At 43.7% G+C, this 15641-nt stretch overlaps 1 protein-coding gene across 2 annotated transcripts in view; it reads left to right on the forward strand.

Moving 5' to 3' along the window:
* The first annotated feature begins 7619 nt into the window (after positions 1-7619).
* Positions 7620-15641, forward strand: part of btbd11b (BTB (POZ) domain containing 11b) — a 76159-nt gene continuing 68137 nt past the window's right edge. For both annotated transcript variants that reach the window (XM_061036623.1, XM_061036624.1), the window contains exon 1: positions 7620-8662. In XM_061036623.1, coding sequence (XP_060892606.1) covers positions 7810-8662 — 853 coding nt within the window. In that variant the 5' untranslated portion in view covers positions 7620-7809. The remainder of the gene's footprint in view (positions 8663-15641) is intronic.

Raw genomic sequence — 15641 nt, forward strand, 5'->3', positions numbered from 1 at the left:
TTTCAACAGTCCCATAGCGACTGTCAATATTCGACAAGTTGGGGGTGTGACCATGTTGCAAAAACACAAGGCTCTCTCGCTGTTAGTAAAAAGACGAGCATTATGTTCCAACAGGACTGTGAAAACTGTCATCAGTTTCGGCTGTTTTCATCACACTTAAATTGCTTCTGTACGGGGAAGGAGAAAGTACTGTGATGAAACCAGATGAACATCTTGTATCAGCCTGCAGCAGGATGTAAAAATAACATACAGCTATTATTATTAACAGAGTCTCGGGCCTGTGGATCCTTAAAGTACATCTGCCATAACAGTCTGTTCATTTATCTGTCGGTGCAGGCTCGTTCAGAACATTACACCTGACTATAGTTAGCAGGCCACTCTAGACAAGATGGAGGGGAAAACGGGTCGACTTGAAACATTGTGAGCAGTGATTCAGAAACCAATCAGGAGAACTACATGTGAGGAGGTAACGTCTGGAGATGTTCTGGCATCACTCCCAATTTGTTGTGCATAAAACTGCTTTAGAACACATCCTCTGACCACACATCGGTCCCTTCTAGAGTAAATGATAGAGCATGTGTATGATTGAAATGATGGTGAAAGGTAACTTTGCTGGTTCAATGCTGAGGGTGTAATCGATGGTGTAGGAACCCAAAAGCAGGACACTTGAAACCAGACTTGATGCATGTAATGCTCTTTAATAGTACTAGACTGATACTGTTAAACTCAAGCAGGCAGCAGGTTTGGTAGCAGAAAAGCAGTCTGAAATAATAAACAATCCAACTGGGGTCAGGTGAAGGTCAGGTGAAGGACAGGTCAGAGGCGGGCAGAGTCGATACTGGGTGATCAATCCAAAGGAGAAAGCCGTGCATGGAGGGAAAGAAAAATCTGGCGGAGTCTGTGTGAACAGGAGAGTCTTAAATACAGGCTTGATTAGAACTGAGTGTTAAGAGTTTACAGTCTATGCTTTAGAGATGAAGAAGAAATAAATAACTGAGTGAAGGCAGGTGAGCAAAACTGATACAGAGGGTTGTTGAGACCTGAGCTCGTAGATGCTTTCATTACATTAAACTTCATGGGAAAAAAAATCAAGATGGTGTTTGCCACAGTATTGTGCTCTCTAGTACAGGGCTGTATCCAAATTGCCAAGTACCTACTCAATCTGTCAGTAGGCAGTAGACAGTACCTACTATCCGTGCTGTATACTGTTTAGTACCTACTATTCAGTAGGCGCGCACAGTAGACAGATATTTGTTCCTACTTCTTCTGATTCAGTCAGTATGGAAGTGACGTCATTTACGTTTCCCGAACCGGCCGCATTCACTCGTTTTTTTTAAGTTTTTTTTTTTTAGCTTTATTCAAGAAGAATAATGCTCATATACAGTCAGGTAAACAAAAAACAATATCACAATGTAAATCAAGTAAAAAAAACAGATTAAATAACTAAATAACATACAGTAGCCTTCATAAAGGAAAGTACAAATGAAAGACAGTAATATACAGAATATAAAGTAAAATAAACCAATAAAGACAGATTTAAATAGTGAAATCATTATTTAAATAGAGGGAGAAAGGTTTTATAATAATGCAGACGTTTGTTTTATTTTCTGTTGTTAATTAAAAGTAGTGATTTCAGACGGGACTTTAACTCTAGATTAAAAATTGATTCAATTAATCCACGCTCGTTTGTTTTGATTTGGAGGCGGACGTGAAGTGACGATTTAAGTTTAATTTCGCACAGCATTGTGGGTGGTAAAATACAATTCATTTCCTGAAAGCACGCATCCGATCCATACTGCATGAAACCCGGAAGTTAGTATCCATACTGAAATGTTCAGTATACTGAGGTGGACCCAAAAAATGCATACTGAATGACCACGAGGGTTCAGTATACTGAAACTCCCTACTGAAAAGTACGTAATGCATACTGAACTGTGGCTATTCAGAAAGGGCCCAGGTCTTGTTTTTGTTTACTTTTGTAGTTTTGTATGGAGAGCTCAGTTCATCTGTCAAATCCCTTGTACTGTATGTGTAGCACACATAACCAATTAAGCTGATAACTTAAAATTGCATGTAGCTCAAGTGTCCTCAAGTGGACACTAGGTGGCAGTGTTTACCAGGAGTTATTTTGCAAAGTGTCTGTCTCCTTCCCCAGACTTTTGTATTTTTAACCTTTTGTCTTTTGGGTTTAGAATGAATCTCTTTTTGTGTATTGTGTTTTGAAGTCATTTAATGTGTTTTTGAAGTTGAAGCAGATAAAGGTTTGTTTAAGACCACGGCTCGGGGCTGAAGAGAAGCTTCCAGTTATCTGATGAATTTTCAGTCAGTGTGTAAAGTTAATGACAACACAATGAGGACAGTGGCTCTGTGATGTATAATATGTGTTATGATTCAAACATAATTATCTTGTGCACACAAATTATACTGTATGAACAACAAGCTACTATTTCTTCTCACAAGTAGGGCCTACAAGATAATGATCTGTTGTACAATGTAGTAAAAATAACAAATAACTTCAATTCATTCATAATTTGATTTTCGGCTGCAACCTTCTCGGTGTTATGGGCTAAGTGAGTGACACGCCCGCTGCACAAGATGATGATTTTTCAGGGGTATTTATGGTCTTGATCCCTAAATGTCTTGGTCTTGTCTCGGTCTTGGAGCACTCCGGTATCGGGTATATCTTGGTCACGGTTAGTGTGGTCTTGACTCGGTCTCGATCCCTCAATGTCTTGCTCTTGTCTCGGTCTTGGAGCACTCTGGTCCCGGGTATATCTCGGTCTGGGTTAGTGCGGTCTTGTGTGCATAAGATAATAATTTGTTCCCACAATAATCTTCCTGTGCGCTCAACACATGCTCACAAGTTAAATTCTGATGTGCACACAACACAATTATCTCCTCTGCAGAAGTTATCATCCAACTTGTACGCACACATGAAATATTTTTTTCACAAGATAATTATATTGTTCACTTAATATCTGGAGCGCACAACAAGCTTATCATATGTACACCTTTATTTGTCCTTTGGGAACAAATTATGTTATCTTGTGTGCACTGATGAGATGGTAACTTCTGCACACAGGATAATTAAATATAATTATATTGTGTGCACAGTAGTGCCAACAAGATACTTATATCGTGGAGTGAGCTCAACATAACATACACTCACATGGGGCGATTCTAGAGTCTGTTGGGGCCCGAGGCAAAAATCAATTGGGGGGAGCAGCGTTCATCACCATCATGTCCCAACTCTTACTCCTCTTCCTCTTTTTTCCTGTTTCTTTTTTTCTCTCCGATAGACGGATAATTCCTCTTCATCTTTCTTTGTTGACTTTCATCTACGAAATCTGGTTTTCACCGCAATAGAGGGAAAATGTGCACATCTTGGGCCATTGCTTCAGTTGAAGTTTGTGAGCCCTCAGGGGCCCTGTACTGGTCTGGGGCCCCGAGCAGTTGCCTGCCTTTCCTGTTGACAAGCAGCATCTCTGACTGTGCACACATCCACGGAAGTTCTCATCTTATTTGTGCACAACATGATGTCTTGTTTCCATAAGATAATTATATTACGTCCACACGATCATTTTTCCCACAATACAATTACCTCGAGCGCACAACAATCTTATCAGTTGATCACCAGAGCAGGGAGACGGAGGGAGTGGAAGAGAGGGAGGGGCTGGGTTATCAAGGAAGAAGAATGAATGTGTGAGAAGATAAACACAGTCTTCCTGCTTGAATGCTGAGCTCCATTTTTTAAGTGCCTTCAGTTAATTTAATCTAACAGATTTTAAGGTTTGAAGTGTCTGAACGCTCACTATTTTAGTCTCCTTTGAGACGGGGTCTGATGCCTGTACATTATTTCACTGTGGGTTTCCTTTTAGTCATGACTGAATCAGGATGTTGTGAACTGATAACAACTGTCAGATAGATGGATCATATGAGCCTTTCAGCTTCTCACCCTGAAAAATGGCTGCCATGTGGCTATGATTAATCGCTGTTGCCATTTCCCTCATAGCTGAGACATCCTGTTCGAGGACAATCTCTGTAGAATTAACATACAAGAGTCGGATCAAATCAATCCAGAGGACGTTTAGATAGTTTCAGAACGACTACATATATCAAACTGTGTGGCTCCATAAAAAATATCGGAAAACGATACCAAGCTTCTCCATGAAATGCAGATTTTAAGTCTGTAGTCGTGAACAGATGAACAGACCATCGTTATCGGAGCTGTGCTGACAGGATGTCTTAAACACACATCATTGTGTTTGTGCTCAGAGCCCTGATCAGCTTTATCAATTAAAAAGAGCACAGAATCACCGTTTTGAATCAGCTGGTTGAGAGCAGTGCTGCCTCCAACAGCTGCTCCTTCTTGATTAAGATGAATAAAGAAGTCTCTCAACTGGAACGGCTAAATTGTCTGCTGGAACGACAATAACCTTCAAGGTCAGCTCTATAATCCAATTTTACTTGTTAAAGGAGCAATATGTAACTCTGACATTTAGTGTTTAAAATGGGTACTGCAGTCCAAATTAAAAAATATGGAGAGAGCTGTCTCCCCCCTCCCCCTCCTCTCTAGAGTCCATGCTCACGCAGGTCACCATGTGGTGGACACTGAAGCTTCAGTGTTTATCCAGCTCTGCATCGGTCTGTAAACCTTTCTGTGTTCTAACCTCTCTCCATTTTTCAAAAGCATCTCCAATATTGATCCTAGTTTGAGCACGTTTCTGCTTGTGGAGCTTATTAGAAACATGCAGAGGCTTTTTAGGTCGGGTACAATCACTTCTATCTGAACCACTTCTCTTGCCCGCTTCCATCACTGCAACACCTGTTGACCTGATAACTGCTCTCATATCTGGTAAACCGAGGGGCGTCCAAAACAGCCGTTTGGGGGTGCCTTAAAACCGCCTACCTTCTCTGGTCCAAACAAATCCAGAGCATCCAGGACCAGAATCTAAAGTTAGAAGGAGGACATACTGACTGCTGCATTGTTGTCAGAGAAGCCAGCACTTCAACATAACATGTTTCCTTAATGTCTGATCATATAGTAAGATACCTTTATCATTTCACTCACTACACATCTTACTGATTGGATCTTCAACCTAACACAAATTGATTCTAGAAAAGGTTAAACGACAGCGTTTCCCAAGACTAATAGAGCTGTTGTGGATCAATCAGGGAGCTTACTGAGATAAATGAACCCGATTAAAATCAATCAATGTCTCTGTTTGTCTCTCTGAACCTCAAGGAAGAAGGTGTTCCCGTATAATATAGCCAGGTCTCTCTCGTTTTTAACCTTTGACCCGCTGTTGCCTCGTTCTCTGTGCTGAGGAGAACCTTTAAGATCTCCATTGTGACTTTAGTCTTTAAAACATCCTGAACATGTTTTGTCCTTGTAAGACTTTGAGAGTGTGAACATTGTGTCTTTTTTTTTATATTTGTCTGTATTAGATTTGATTCACATGAATCACATGCACATATTCTACTGAGAGAGAGAGATATTTTTCACAGCAGTAATGTTGTCCATTCTCTCCTCCTCCATCAGTCTGGCACCATGCTGCCTCTGCTGACGACTAAGGCAGGCTGCAGCGTATCATCCGCTCTGCAGAGTGAGTGATCAGCTGTAATCTAGCATCTCTCCAGGACCCGTACACCTCCAGGACCCTGAGGCATGCAGGTAAGATCGTGAATGATCCCACCTGTTACTCACTCCCAGCGTAGTTACTCTACGAGTTACAATATAGTAAAATCATATAAAATCACCACATCTGACGCTGTGTGTTGCACTAACGCGTTTAAATTGGATTATTATATCCGTAGTCAAACACAGACTCTGTAGTTCATACAAGTAAGTTTTGCACACTTTGCAACATCTTGCAGATTCCTGTAAACCATGCAACTTCTACTATCCAATTCTACAAGTGAAAAGAGTCTAGTCAGCGTCTTAGGATGCTGTTGTGAAGGTTGGATCAGATGACTTTTATTGGCAGAGTGTAGTGGGTGGGAGGGAGTGTAGACCTGGATGAGAGAGTTTAGGTAAGGAGGAGCCGTTTTTTTCGCTGTTGTGAAAGCAAGCAGCTGAGTTTTAAATTAGATGTGAGCAGTAACTGGGAGCCAGTGTAAGGAGATGAACAGCGGAGTGACATGTTCTCTTTTAGGTAGGTTGAAGACAAGTTGTGCTGATTCATTTTGTATCATCTGCAGGGGTTTGATAGTGCATGTAGGAAGACCTGCCAGTAGAGAGCTGCGATAGTCGATGCGTGATATCCCAAGAGCCTGAACCAGGAGCTGCAGCATGTTCTGACAGGTAAGGTCTGATCTTCCTGATGATGTACAGGGCAAATCGACATGACCGGGCGATAGAGGCCACATGAACCTTAAATATTAGCTGGTCATCAATCATGACACCCAGGTTCTGGGCAGACTTTGTGGGTCTGAGATTGGTTGTACTGGACTAACCCCTTTTTCATACACAAAAGACACATATTGTCACCAACGAGTACGATATCAGAGCATCAGGGTCACATCAAGTGAAGTTCTCCTGCAGAGCATCAGGGTCACATGAAGTGAAGTTCTCCTGCAGAGCAGCAGGGTTCACTGTTGCTCCAGAGAAACATGAAACCTCTCCTCCGCTCTGTCTCTCTCTGCAGCTCAGATGTGAAGCAGCATCACTCGCACAGACCTTTGAGCCATCTCAACTTCCTGCAGTGTTTTCATTTACGACGAGTTTAGATTTCCCTACCATTTGAGACATTAAACATTCAAAGGTGTTTGCACTGAAGGGATGTAGTTGCGCCTGCAGTTCTCTTCAGATCATTTAACTCACTTTTTAAATTCTTCCTGCTGTCGTTTGGGAATTACTAATATCCCTAACATCTGATAAACTGGGTGCTCGTCATGTCCATCATGGCTGTTCATTAAAGGTGGATTAGCATTCATGCAGCTTCCACAGAGTCAAGGTTTCACGGAGAAAATAAAATGTCTTTGGTATTAGACCCTGTAAGGGATCCAGTGAATGACCTTGAAAGTAATTCAGACCTTTTCAATGAGTTCTCCTGCAGAGGAGAGAAGGATACATTATGCATGCAATCTATTATTAATGTTCTTGAGTCATGTTACCATCAGACATTAGCCTCAGAAAATATCTGAGAGCCTGATCCTCTAGGGAACTCGTCCCCTAAACATGGTTACATCAAACACACACGCCTGTATTACACGATTTAGTGTGTCATCTTTTACTCTTAATATTTAACATTTGAAAGGATGTCTCGATTTATTCTTCTCCAAAGTTTTAATGAATGAAGTTTTCTCACAAGTAAGCTTTAGTGTTGATCTCCTTTTTTTAATGACTGAAACTCAACATCTCATTCTGAGCCCTCATTTTTTATTCTCTATACATTTAAAATCCAAGATTAAATCAATCTAATGTATCAAAAGCCACAGAAAAGTTACAAATAGAAAGTGTTTTTGTGTAGAGGTATTCGTTAAAGAGCTATATTCTACTGTATATTGATCCTCCAATTAGAGCTCGTTGCTTCTTCTTCCTGAGAGTTCATTGGCTGACAGCTGCTCTCGGTTCGTTAGGCCCCGCCCCCTGTGTCAGACACTGCGCTTCCTCGGCTCTGTGCGTGATGATGAGCTGTGTGAAATACTTCTCTTTAACTTTATCCGACAGCCTGCAAAGACTTTCTCTCAAAGCTCAGTGGTATCTGTGAGCTGAGCTCGTGCAGCGCGCCTGCGCACACAGGCTCCTCCGTGCTGAATCTTTCCCCCTCACTTTTCAAAACCTCTCTTGCAGCATGAAGTGCAGTTATGGCAAGGAGTAGCAAGTCAGCCGCGAGGACCCTGGAGGATTTGACGCTAGACTCGGGTTATGGTGGAGCCGCCGACTCCTTCAGGTCTTCCAGTGCGTCGCTGTGCTGCTCGGAGGCGCATGGAGGGACTCACTGGCATCTAACCGACTCGATGCACAGTCGACACAACAGCCTGGACACTGTTAACACAGTCCTGGTCGAAGACGCCGAGATCCTGGAGAGCACCGGGCAGTGCGCGAAACTACCCGAGCTTGAGGATGTTCCGTGGAGCCTCGGGGAAGTGGCGAGCGCGCTGAGCAGGGACGAGGAGATGAGCCTGCCGACCCCACCACAGGACGTCCTGCTCCGGCTGTCGGTGCTGGTCAGCCGGGCTCTGGTAAGGGTCGCCAAGGAGGCGCAGCGGCTGAGTCTGCGCTACGCCAAATGCACCAAATACGAGATCCAAAGTGCCATAAAGATGGTCCTGTCGTGGAGCGTGTCGACGAGCTGCATCAGCGCGGCCCTCAGTGCCTTGTCCCTGTACAACATGAGCACGGAGGAGGACAAGTTCAGCCGCGGGAAGTCGCTGCGCTGCGGTCTCGTATTCAACGTGGGCAAGTTCTTCAGGTGGATGGTGGACGGCAGGGTGGCGGTCAGGATCCACGAGCACGCGGCCATCTACCTGGCTGCGTGCATGGAGAGCCTGTTCAGAGAGGTGTACGCGCGGGTTCTGCGCAGTGCGCTGCTCGAGCGCGATAACGGGATCCCCAAGTTCACCGTGGAGACCCTGGAACAGGCCGTAAGCGGGGACGCGGAGATCTGGGGGTCTCTGCTGCCCTGGCAACACCTGATCTGTGGGAAGAACGCGAGCGGTGAGTTCGGAATCAGCCAATGGCACAGAGCCCCTCTCTTGTTTCTCTGCACATACTTGAATGTGTCACCTGTAGAGCCTCTGATCTCAATTTAGACATCATATCGCCTTTTATTAACACCTCCAGGTAAAGGCCTTTACTAACAACTACAATAACAGCATTTGTGATGCTGATCCTTGCGGGTCTCATATGCACCAAAAATGAACTGATTATGAGCACAGCTGTGAGGATAAAGAGCTCACTGTCAGCCAGGAAGGAAAATATTTGACGACACCATCTCTGTGTTTCTCTTGTTGAGTGGCTGTGAGCTTGAAGTCATCAGTGAAGCAACGTGTTTTCATCTATTGTGATGCTTTCTGCTCTGGGAGTGCAGAGAGCTGCAGAGGCTGCAGGCAGCTGATGACTGAGCAGAGAGACAGAGAGAGAGAGAGAGAGAGAGTGAGAGAGAGTGAGAGAGAGAGTGAGAGAGAGAGTGGTCATTTTTAAGGCCAGCTTCCCTCTTTTGTCATCTGCATCCTTGCACATGTTACTCTACTGTATGTGTTGTTTTTTGTTGATGCACACTGATGTCCTCGGGCTGGGTGCCTCACTCTGAGAGCTCTCATAAAGGGGCTCTCCCTGATAGTTGACACACTGATGCCCTGCAGAGGTCACTTTGAGTCTTTGTGCTCTTTCATTCATGCCTTTTATTTGCTGACTCTGGCATACACACTGCTTCTCTTGTCGTTTTTTTTTTCTCCAGCTCTCAAAGTGTAAAGAAATAATATTTGATGTGTGCTTTTAAAATGAGTGTGATTAAATTCAGACCTCACTGCTGCTTATCCAGCAATACATCACCAGGCTCTCTGAAACCCGCTCTCCCCTGTTTTGATGGATGTTGTAAAAATGCTGCTGTGGCTCCTCTTGCAACAGGTTTACGTAATGACAGACCCCCGGGGGGCCTATGTGCTATCATGCATTATGTAGAGTGACGTGAATAAAAGTGAGTTATAGAGTGAGGCAGAGAGAGAGAGACAGACAGGCACAGAGAAGGAGAGAGAGAGAGAAACTTAGAGAGTGTATCGATGAATCACCCACAGAAGCCTGGCATCATGAGGAGAGCACTTTATTTTTCGATGTACCTCTTTGTTTTTAAAGGTACAGTGAAACTTTAAGTTGCGTTTGTTGTCCCCCTCCTGTGCTGTTTGCTTATTCATGCATGACTGTGAGGCTTCAGCTGCACCGTCAGCATCAGAACAATCAATGTGCATTAGTGAGTATGATGTAAGGCTGTCAACATTTTTTGATAACTTCAATCAGTTTCAATTCCCTGCGCTGCGGTACCAGATCGATAGTCTGTGACTTCACATTGCCTGATGGTGTTGTGGAAGCCCAAGAGAGCATGGCACAGCAGGAGCTCCACATACACCCATCTCGCCCCTGTAACACCTCGGTTACTACTTCCTACATGCACCTTGAAACGGCAGTCTGAATAGGGCTACTGTACAAATACTTTGGCACCGTTTCCGTACCAAAACATTGCAGACCTATAGACAGTATGCAGGAGTCTTTCTGAAATGTTTGATTTAGAAACGATAAATTACCCAATAATGTGTGCCTCAGACTTCTATTGCTGTTGCCGTGGTATCCAAACAGGTATATTTATTGATTTTTACATTAATCATATCAAAGTTTAACATTGTAGTATCCCGATTGTCCTACTATGATGACAACATCCAGTATCATTTATATTTTAAACTTTAAAAAAATATTTTTTGGGGGCTTTTTGTGCCTTTAATGGAGAGATGGGATAGTAGCTAGAGTCAGAAATCAGGGCGAGAGAGAGTGGAGAATGACATGTGGGAAAGGAGCCACAGGCGGGACCTGAACTCGGGCCGCCGGCTTGGAAGACTACAGTCTCCATACCTACAGTATTTTGAAGCATAATGCATGCATGCAGTTCAAAGATAAATCAATATAACACGTGTAGCACGCTCAGGACACGCTGCATGCAGTATTTCTCCAGCCGTAAAAGAGGTGTGGCGAGTGCTCAGTGCTGCATTGGACTGATGATTAAGATGCAGGAAAACGTGTGGTGCGAGGGGACTATTGATTTGTTGCCAAAGGCTGTGCTCAGACTCCAGAGTTTGTGGTTGATTTGACCTGATTCACCTCTCACACCAGCACAGGGAAGAATCTGGTCTGGGTCCTAGGTTGGTTCTGATGGATAATAATCAGAAGACAAGCAAGACAGTGAAGGTGTTTGTATCAACACATGTTCTCATCCAGCATCACTGCAGCACGTCTCAGTCTGTCTCTGTTTGTTTACGACGGTTTCTCAGATCACACGAGACGTTGTGAGATGCTGCGCTGCTCCCACTGACACACACCATATTCCTAATCACATCCTGTAGTGAGGGATGAGTCATTATTTCAGATCTTGTAGAGTGTAAATGTTTGAGATCAGAGAGAGGAACTTGTGTGGAGTTTGTCCTTCTGTGTGCGATGTAAGATGTTGTTTTTAAAAAAATATTTAAAGATGTATTTTTGGGCTTTTTGTGCCTTTATTGGAGAGATAGGACAGTGGATAGAGATGGAAATCAGGGAGAGAGAGAGAAAGTGGGGATTGACAAGCGGTAAAGGAGCAACAGGTCGGTTTCGAACCCGGGCCGCCTGCCTGGAGGACCACAACCTCCATACATGGGACTGATCATTACTGAAGTTACATTTGAACTCTCCTGTAGTCTGAAGAATTGGCATAACAGAAGGAGAGCAGAGCTGGTCCATTCTAGTTTACAGGTCAGTTCTACCAGATTCTGAGTCATAACGCCGTCTAAAATAAAAAAAAAAAAATCATTCATTAAAAGTCCCAAACAAACGAAATATGCAATATGATCTACAAAAGTTCAGTTCAAATTGTGTTTTTAGTCAGAAAAAGAAGGACTTTCACTTTGCGATTACCGCTTTACTCCGCCAAACCAATGACGTTTGATCATCCAGGACAGAGCAGCATAACTAGATGTTTTCCTATATTTTGGAATTTTAGATGATTATTCTTTTAATAACTACGAAATGGAACAACCTCATAGGGAGACAGAGCTCATAGCGGACGGACGAACGAGATTGAGCGAGTGTGTGATTATGCACAGAGGAGAAAGATGAAACAGGCAGACACTTAAATCGTTCACCTGTTCTATTGTAACTTCATTTACCAGAGTAAAGTGTGCTCTACACTGTAGACTGTAGTCTTTGTTAACAGAATGTTGCTGTCAAAACAGCTTCAACGTGCGATGAGTGCGCATTGATGTCTGCACGTCCGCTCGCCACACTCACTGCTCTTAATTATAATGAAGTGTTAAAATGGTCATAAGATACGTCTGTGTGGATTTTTATTTGAGGTTTGCTGTCTGTTGATGTAAGAAATGTCCTAATTTGAACGTTAATACAAAGTAGCCCTATTACTAACAATTATTAAAATCCCGACGATTCAAATTAATCAATAGATACAGTCGGCATCGCGTCATAGTTGGGGGCGGGGCCTCCCGTGGGGGAAAAGAATCACAGAAAAAAAAAAGAACTACAAAATGATTACTCGAGTACTCGCTTTAACAGTGGGAATAGTAATCGATTAGAGAAAACCTTGCATTTCTGCACCCCTAATTCTCTCTGCTAACCCTCCCCCCAAACCCCCAGATGAAAACGAACTCGTGAGTTGACCGGGTGAAACCGATCTGAGGATTACTGATGAGCTATGTTTCCAAGTATAAATTACATGACGTTTTTATCACAGCAGCACATACGGCAGCTTTCGGTAGCACCTCACACTTCCTTATGCAGCAGTCTTTGACATAACACCTGATGTTTCCAGAGCAACGATAAACATGTCGTTTCTGTCATGGCGGCTCTGACATGGCCTGCGCTGCGACAAGCAACGTAGCGTTACAAATCTAAAACTAAGGACTTCTCTTTGATGACTGTTGGAAATATTTAGTACTCAACACAAAACATACAACGTAGGTTTCGTCCATGTTTTAATAACTTAAAAATTCTACATGTTGTACCGTCCAGTCCTCCCTGCAGGTTAACGTCCTCATGTCTGAGCGTGGTTACTCTTCGCTCCGGTCGTTATCCCAGTTAAACCTTAAAAAACCTACACACAACTTTATCTCCATTTTCTTGTTTAAAATACGGACAAACACTGCTGCTCCTACGAGATGTGGGAAGTGTTCGCTGTGCTTGTTTACATCTTGGTAGAAGAGCGAGAGGAGACGTCCAATAAACCGCAGCTACAGCCCCACCTAGTGGTGGGTGACTGTGTTTCAGTTACTGTAGATGTCAGACTTACAGGTGTGTCTGCTCCTTACAGAACGACAGGTCATGTTAATTTAGGAAGCTTCGTTCTGTGGAATTAGTCGTTCTCCTCTCCGTGTCTTCTTGTGACGGTGCACGCCCTCTGAACCTCAGGAGCCCTCAGTCTGCAGGGACAAACAAGGTCAGCCTGCCGGTCTATCAGAGGATGGCTTGACCTTAACCGAGCCGCCATCTGCCAAATTGAAGTACAGTATCGCTCCATCTCTCTCTCTCTCTCTCTCTCTCTCTCTCTTCCAAGTGGGAGTAATGGAGGTGATTTCTCCATATTATGTGAACACTAACGCAGCTTGGTCAGGAGGCCTTCATCAGTATCTTTTATTGAATCTCTTCCACCAGAGATATTTTTCTTTTTTGATTCAATAAGCTGGAGACGTTGGTCGGCGTCTTCTTCTTTTGTAACCATTTAACTGGTTGAGCCCAAACATTCATGGTGCTCTCTCTCTTCCACAGAGAGCTGGATGTTTTTACCACTGCACCTTAGATGAGAAGAAACACGGAAAAACTCAAACCTTAGCAGGTGTATTTGTCTAATTCCCAGTTATTGGCAGTAAGTGTAATGTGATATATTACATTACACTTACTGCCAATTTCCAAATAGTCTGTGCACGCTACGTTCCGTCAGCGCCACGGTTCTGCTCCGTCAGACGGCGTGCATACTGCAGCATGATTTGTTTTTCATGCCGTGCCTGTTTTGACGTCATGTTGATAAAGTGATGGGAGTGATCAGGAGTCTGTATATTGTGTTTTTATTTTGAAAAACCGGATGCTCTGTGCGATTCTTTGTCTGACTTCCTGTCTGGGTTGATCTATTCTGTCCAGCTTGACACGTGCTTGCAGCGTGCTCTGTTGAAAATAGACTCCCAGCGTATGTGAAAAAGATCTCAGTTGAGTGGCGCTGCTGGCACGCATCTCAGGATGAGTCTGCAGAGGGCGCTAAACGGCTTCTTCTGTAAATCACGTAGTTCCCCGATATGAAACCAATAATTTCACCAGACGGCTTCAAGCCTCTACGTAAGCTGCTGAAACCTCTTACATAGACTCTCTTCTCCCAGCACTGGAGAGCAGCCCTCCCCTGGCAGCCCTGCAGCGTTCTGCCCCGAGGAGGTCTTCCAGACAGCTGGCCAATCAGAAGAAAGTAGGCACATGAAGAGGGGGGCCTTAAAGAGACAGCAGCTAAAACAAACTGTTTCGCTATCAGATAAGATCATGTAAAGCTGCGTCATAGGTTTCACAGACTGAAAACATGAAAGGGGAACATGAAGAGAATATGGGAGCTTTAATATAAGCCACACATTCATCCTCTTATTTCAAGATGCAACATTTAGGCCTGAAATGCTTGTAAAGAGAAAAACTGGCTGCATGTGCAGAAAGCAAAATGTACTCATTAAGTTTCTTAACATTCAATTTTTATCTTTTTTCAAGAACAAGTAAATTTAGCTCGCTGCTTTGGCAGACATTTTTTTTAACTGATTACAAGCAGCAGGCCTGATATTCTGCTTTTCAAATCTTGAGATAAAATGTTTATCTGGAGCTGTCAGCTGAATGTGTACTGTGTTGTCAGTCTCTGCAGTGTGTGTCTATCCACATGGGAAAAGGAAAGGTTGACATGTTAACAGCAGCCAAAGATGGTTCTCTCTCCTATGTGGAAATGTAATTCATGTTTGTGGAGCTGCTGCCATGGGAAATCTAACCCTGCTGCGGCGCAATTTTAGGTAATTTGAAGAACCGGGCATTCTGCTTTGTGGCATTGTTCCCTCTTCACTCAAATTCTTCATGCCAGGAAAACATGCTCTGTTATCATTATCACAGCACAAATACACACTCCTCTGAGTGTGGAGAAAAGGGAACATGTTGTGAAAGTGAGAACATAAAAACAGTAAATAACAGTACTCAAAGCACCTCGCTGAAGTCAGCGGACCAAAACAGTGCGGCCGTACTTTCCTTTAAAGACTTGCAGTATGTTCTACCAGCAGGAAATGATCTGGTTGAACCCACACTTTCCACTTTTCACTTTTCCAAGACGAGCCAGACAGACGTGTGTGGAAGAGTTTTTCTGGGTGAAGGAGTGCAGGTCCCATTCCATTCACAGATCTTTTGATCTTTTGTGCGTCGGTGTTACAGTGCGAGGTCAGTGCCTGGTGCACACATGCTGACGGGGGGGGGGGGGGGGGGGGGTGAGGGAGCAGCAGACAGGATTGACTCTGGTCTGCAGCTGTACCACTCCGTACCAGTGAGACCAATGAGACCAGTCCCCATTCTGTCTGAGAGTGAGATAAAACACGTCTGTGTGAGGGAAACCCTCGCGCAGCAGAGCCCGACACACACACACACACACACACACACACACACACACACACACACACACACACACACACACACACACACACACACACACACACACACACACACGGAGCAGCTCTGGAGTTAATTGCAGGTTTAGGAAGGGAGTGAGGAATGCTGATATGACATGGAGTCTGGTACGGTGCTCAGAGAGCTGCAGCTGAGTTTACTTCAGATCAGGGCTGCATGATAGTGCAAAAAGATATTCTTATTTATTCTTGTAGGATATATATATATATTGTGATATGATAAAATACTGGACTTTCTACCAGATGGATGCATTGTGTCT

This window comes from Labrus mixtus, chromosome 4 (genome assembly GCF_963584025.1).
Source record: "Labrus mixtus chromosome 4, fLabMix1.1, whole genome shotgun sequence".
Taxonomy (NCBI): domain Eukaryota; kingdom Metazoa; phylum Chordata; class Actinopteri; order Labriformes; family Labridae; genus Labrus; species Labrus mixtus.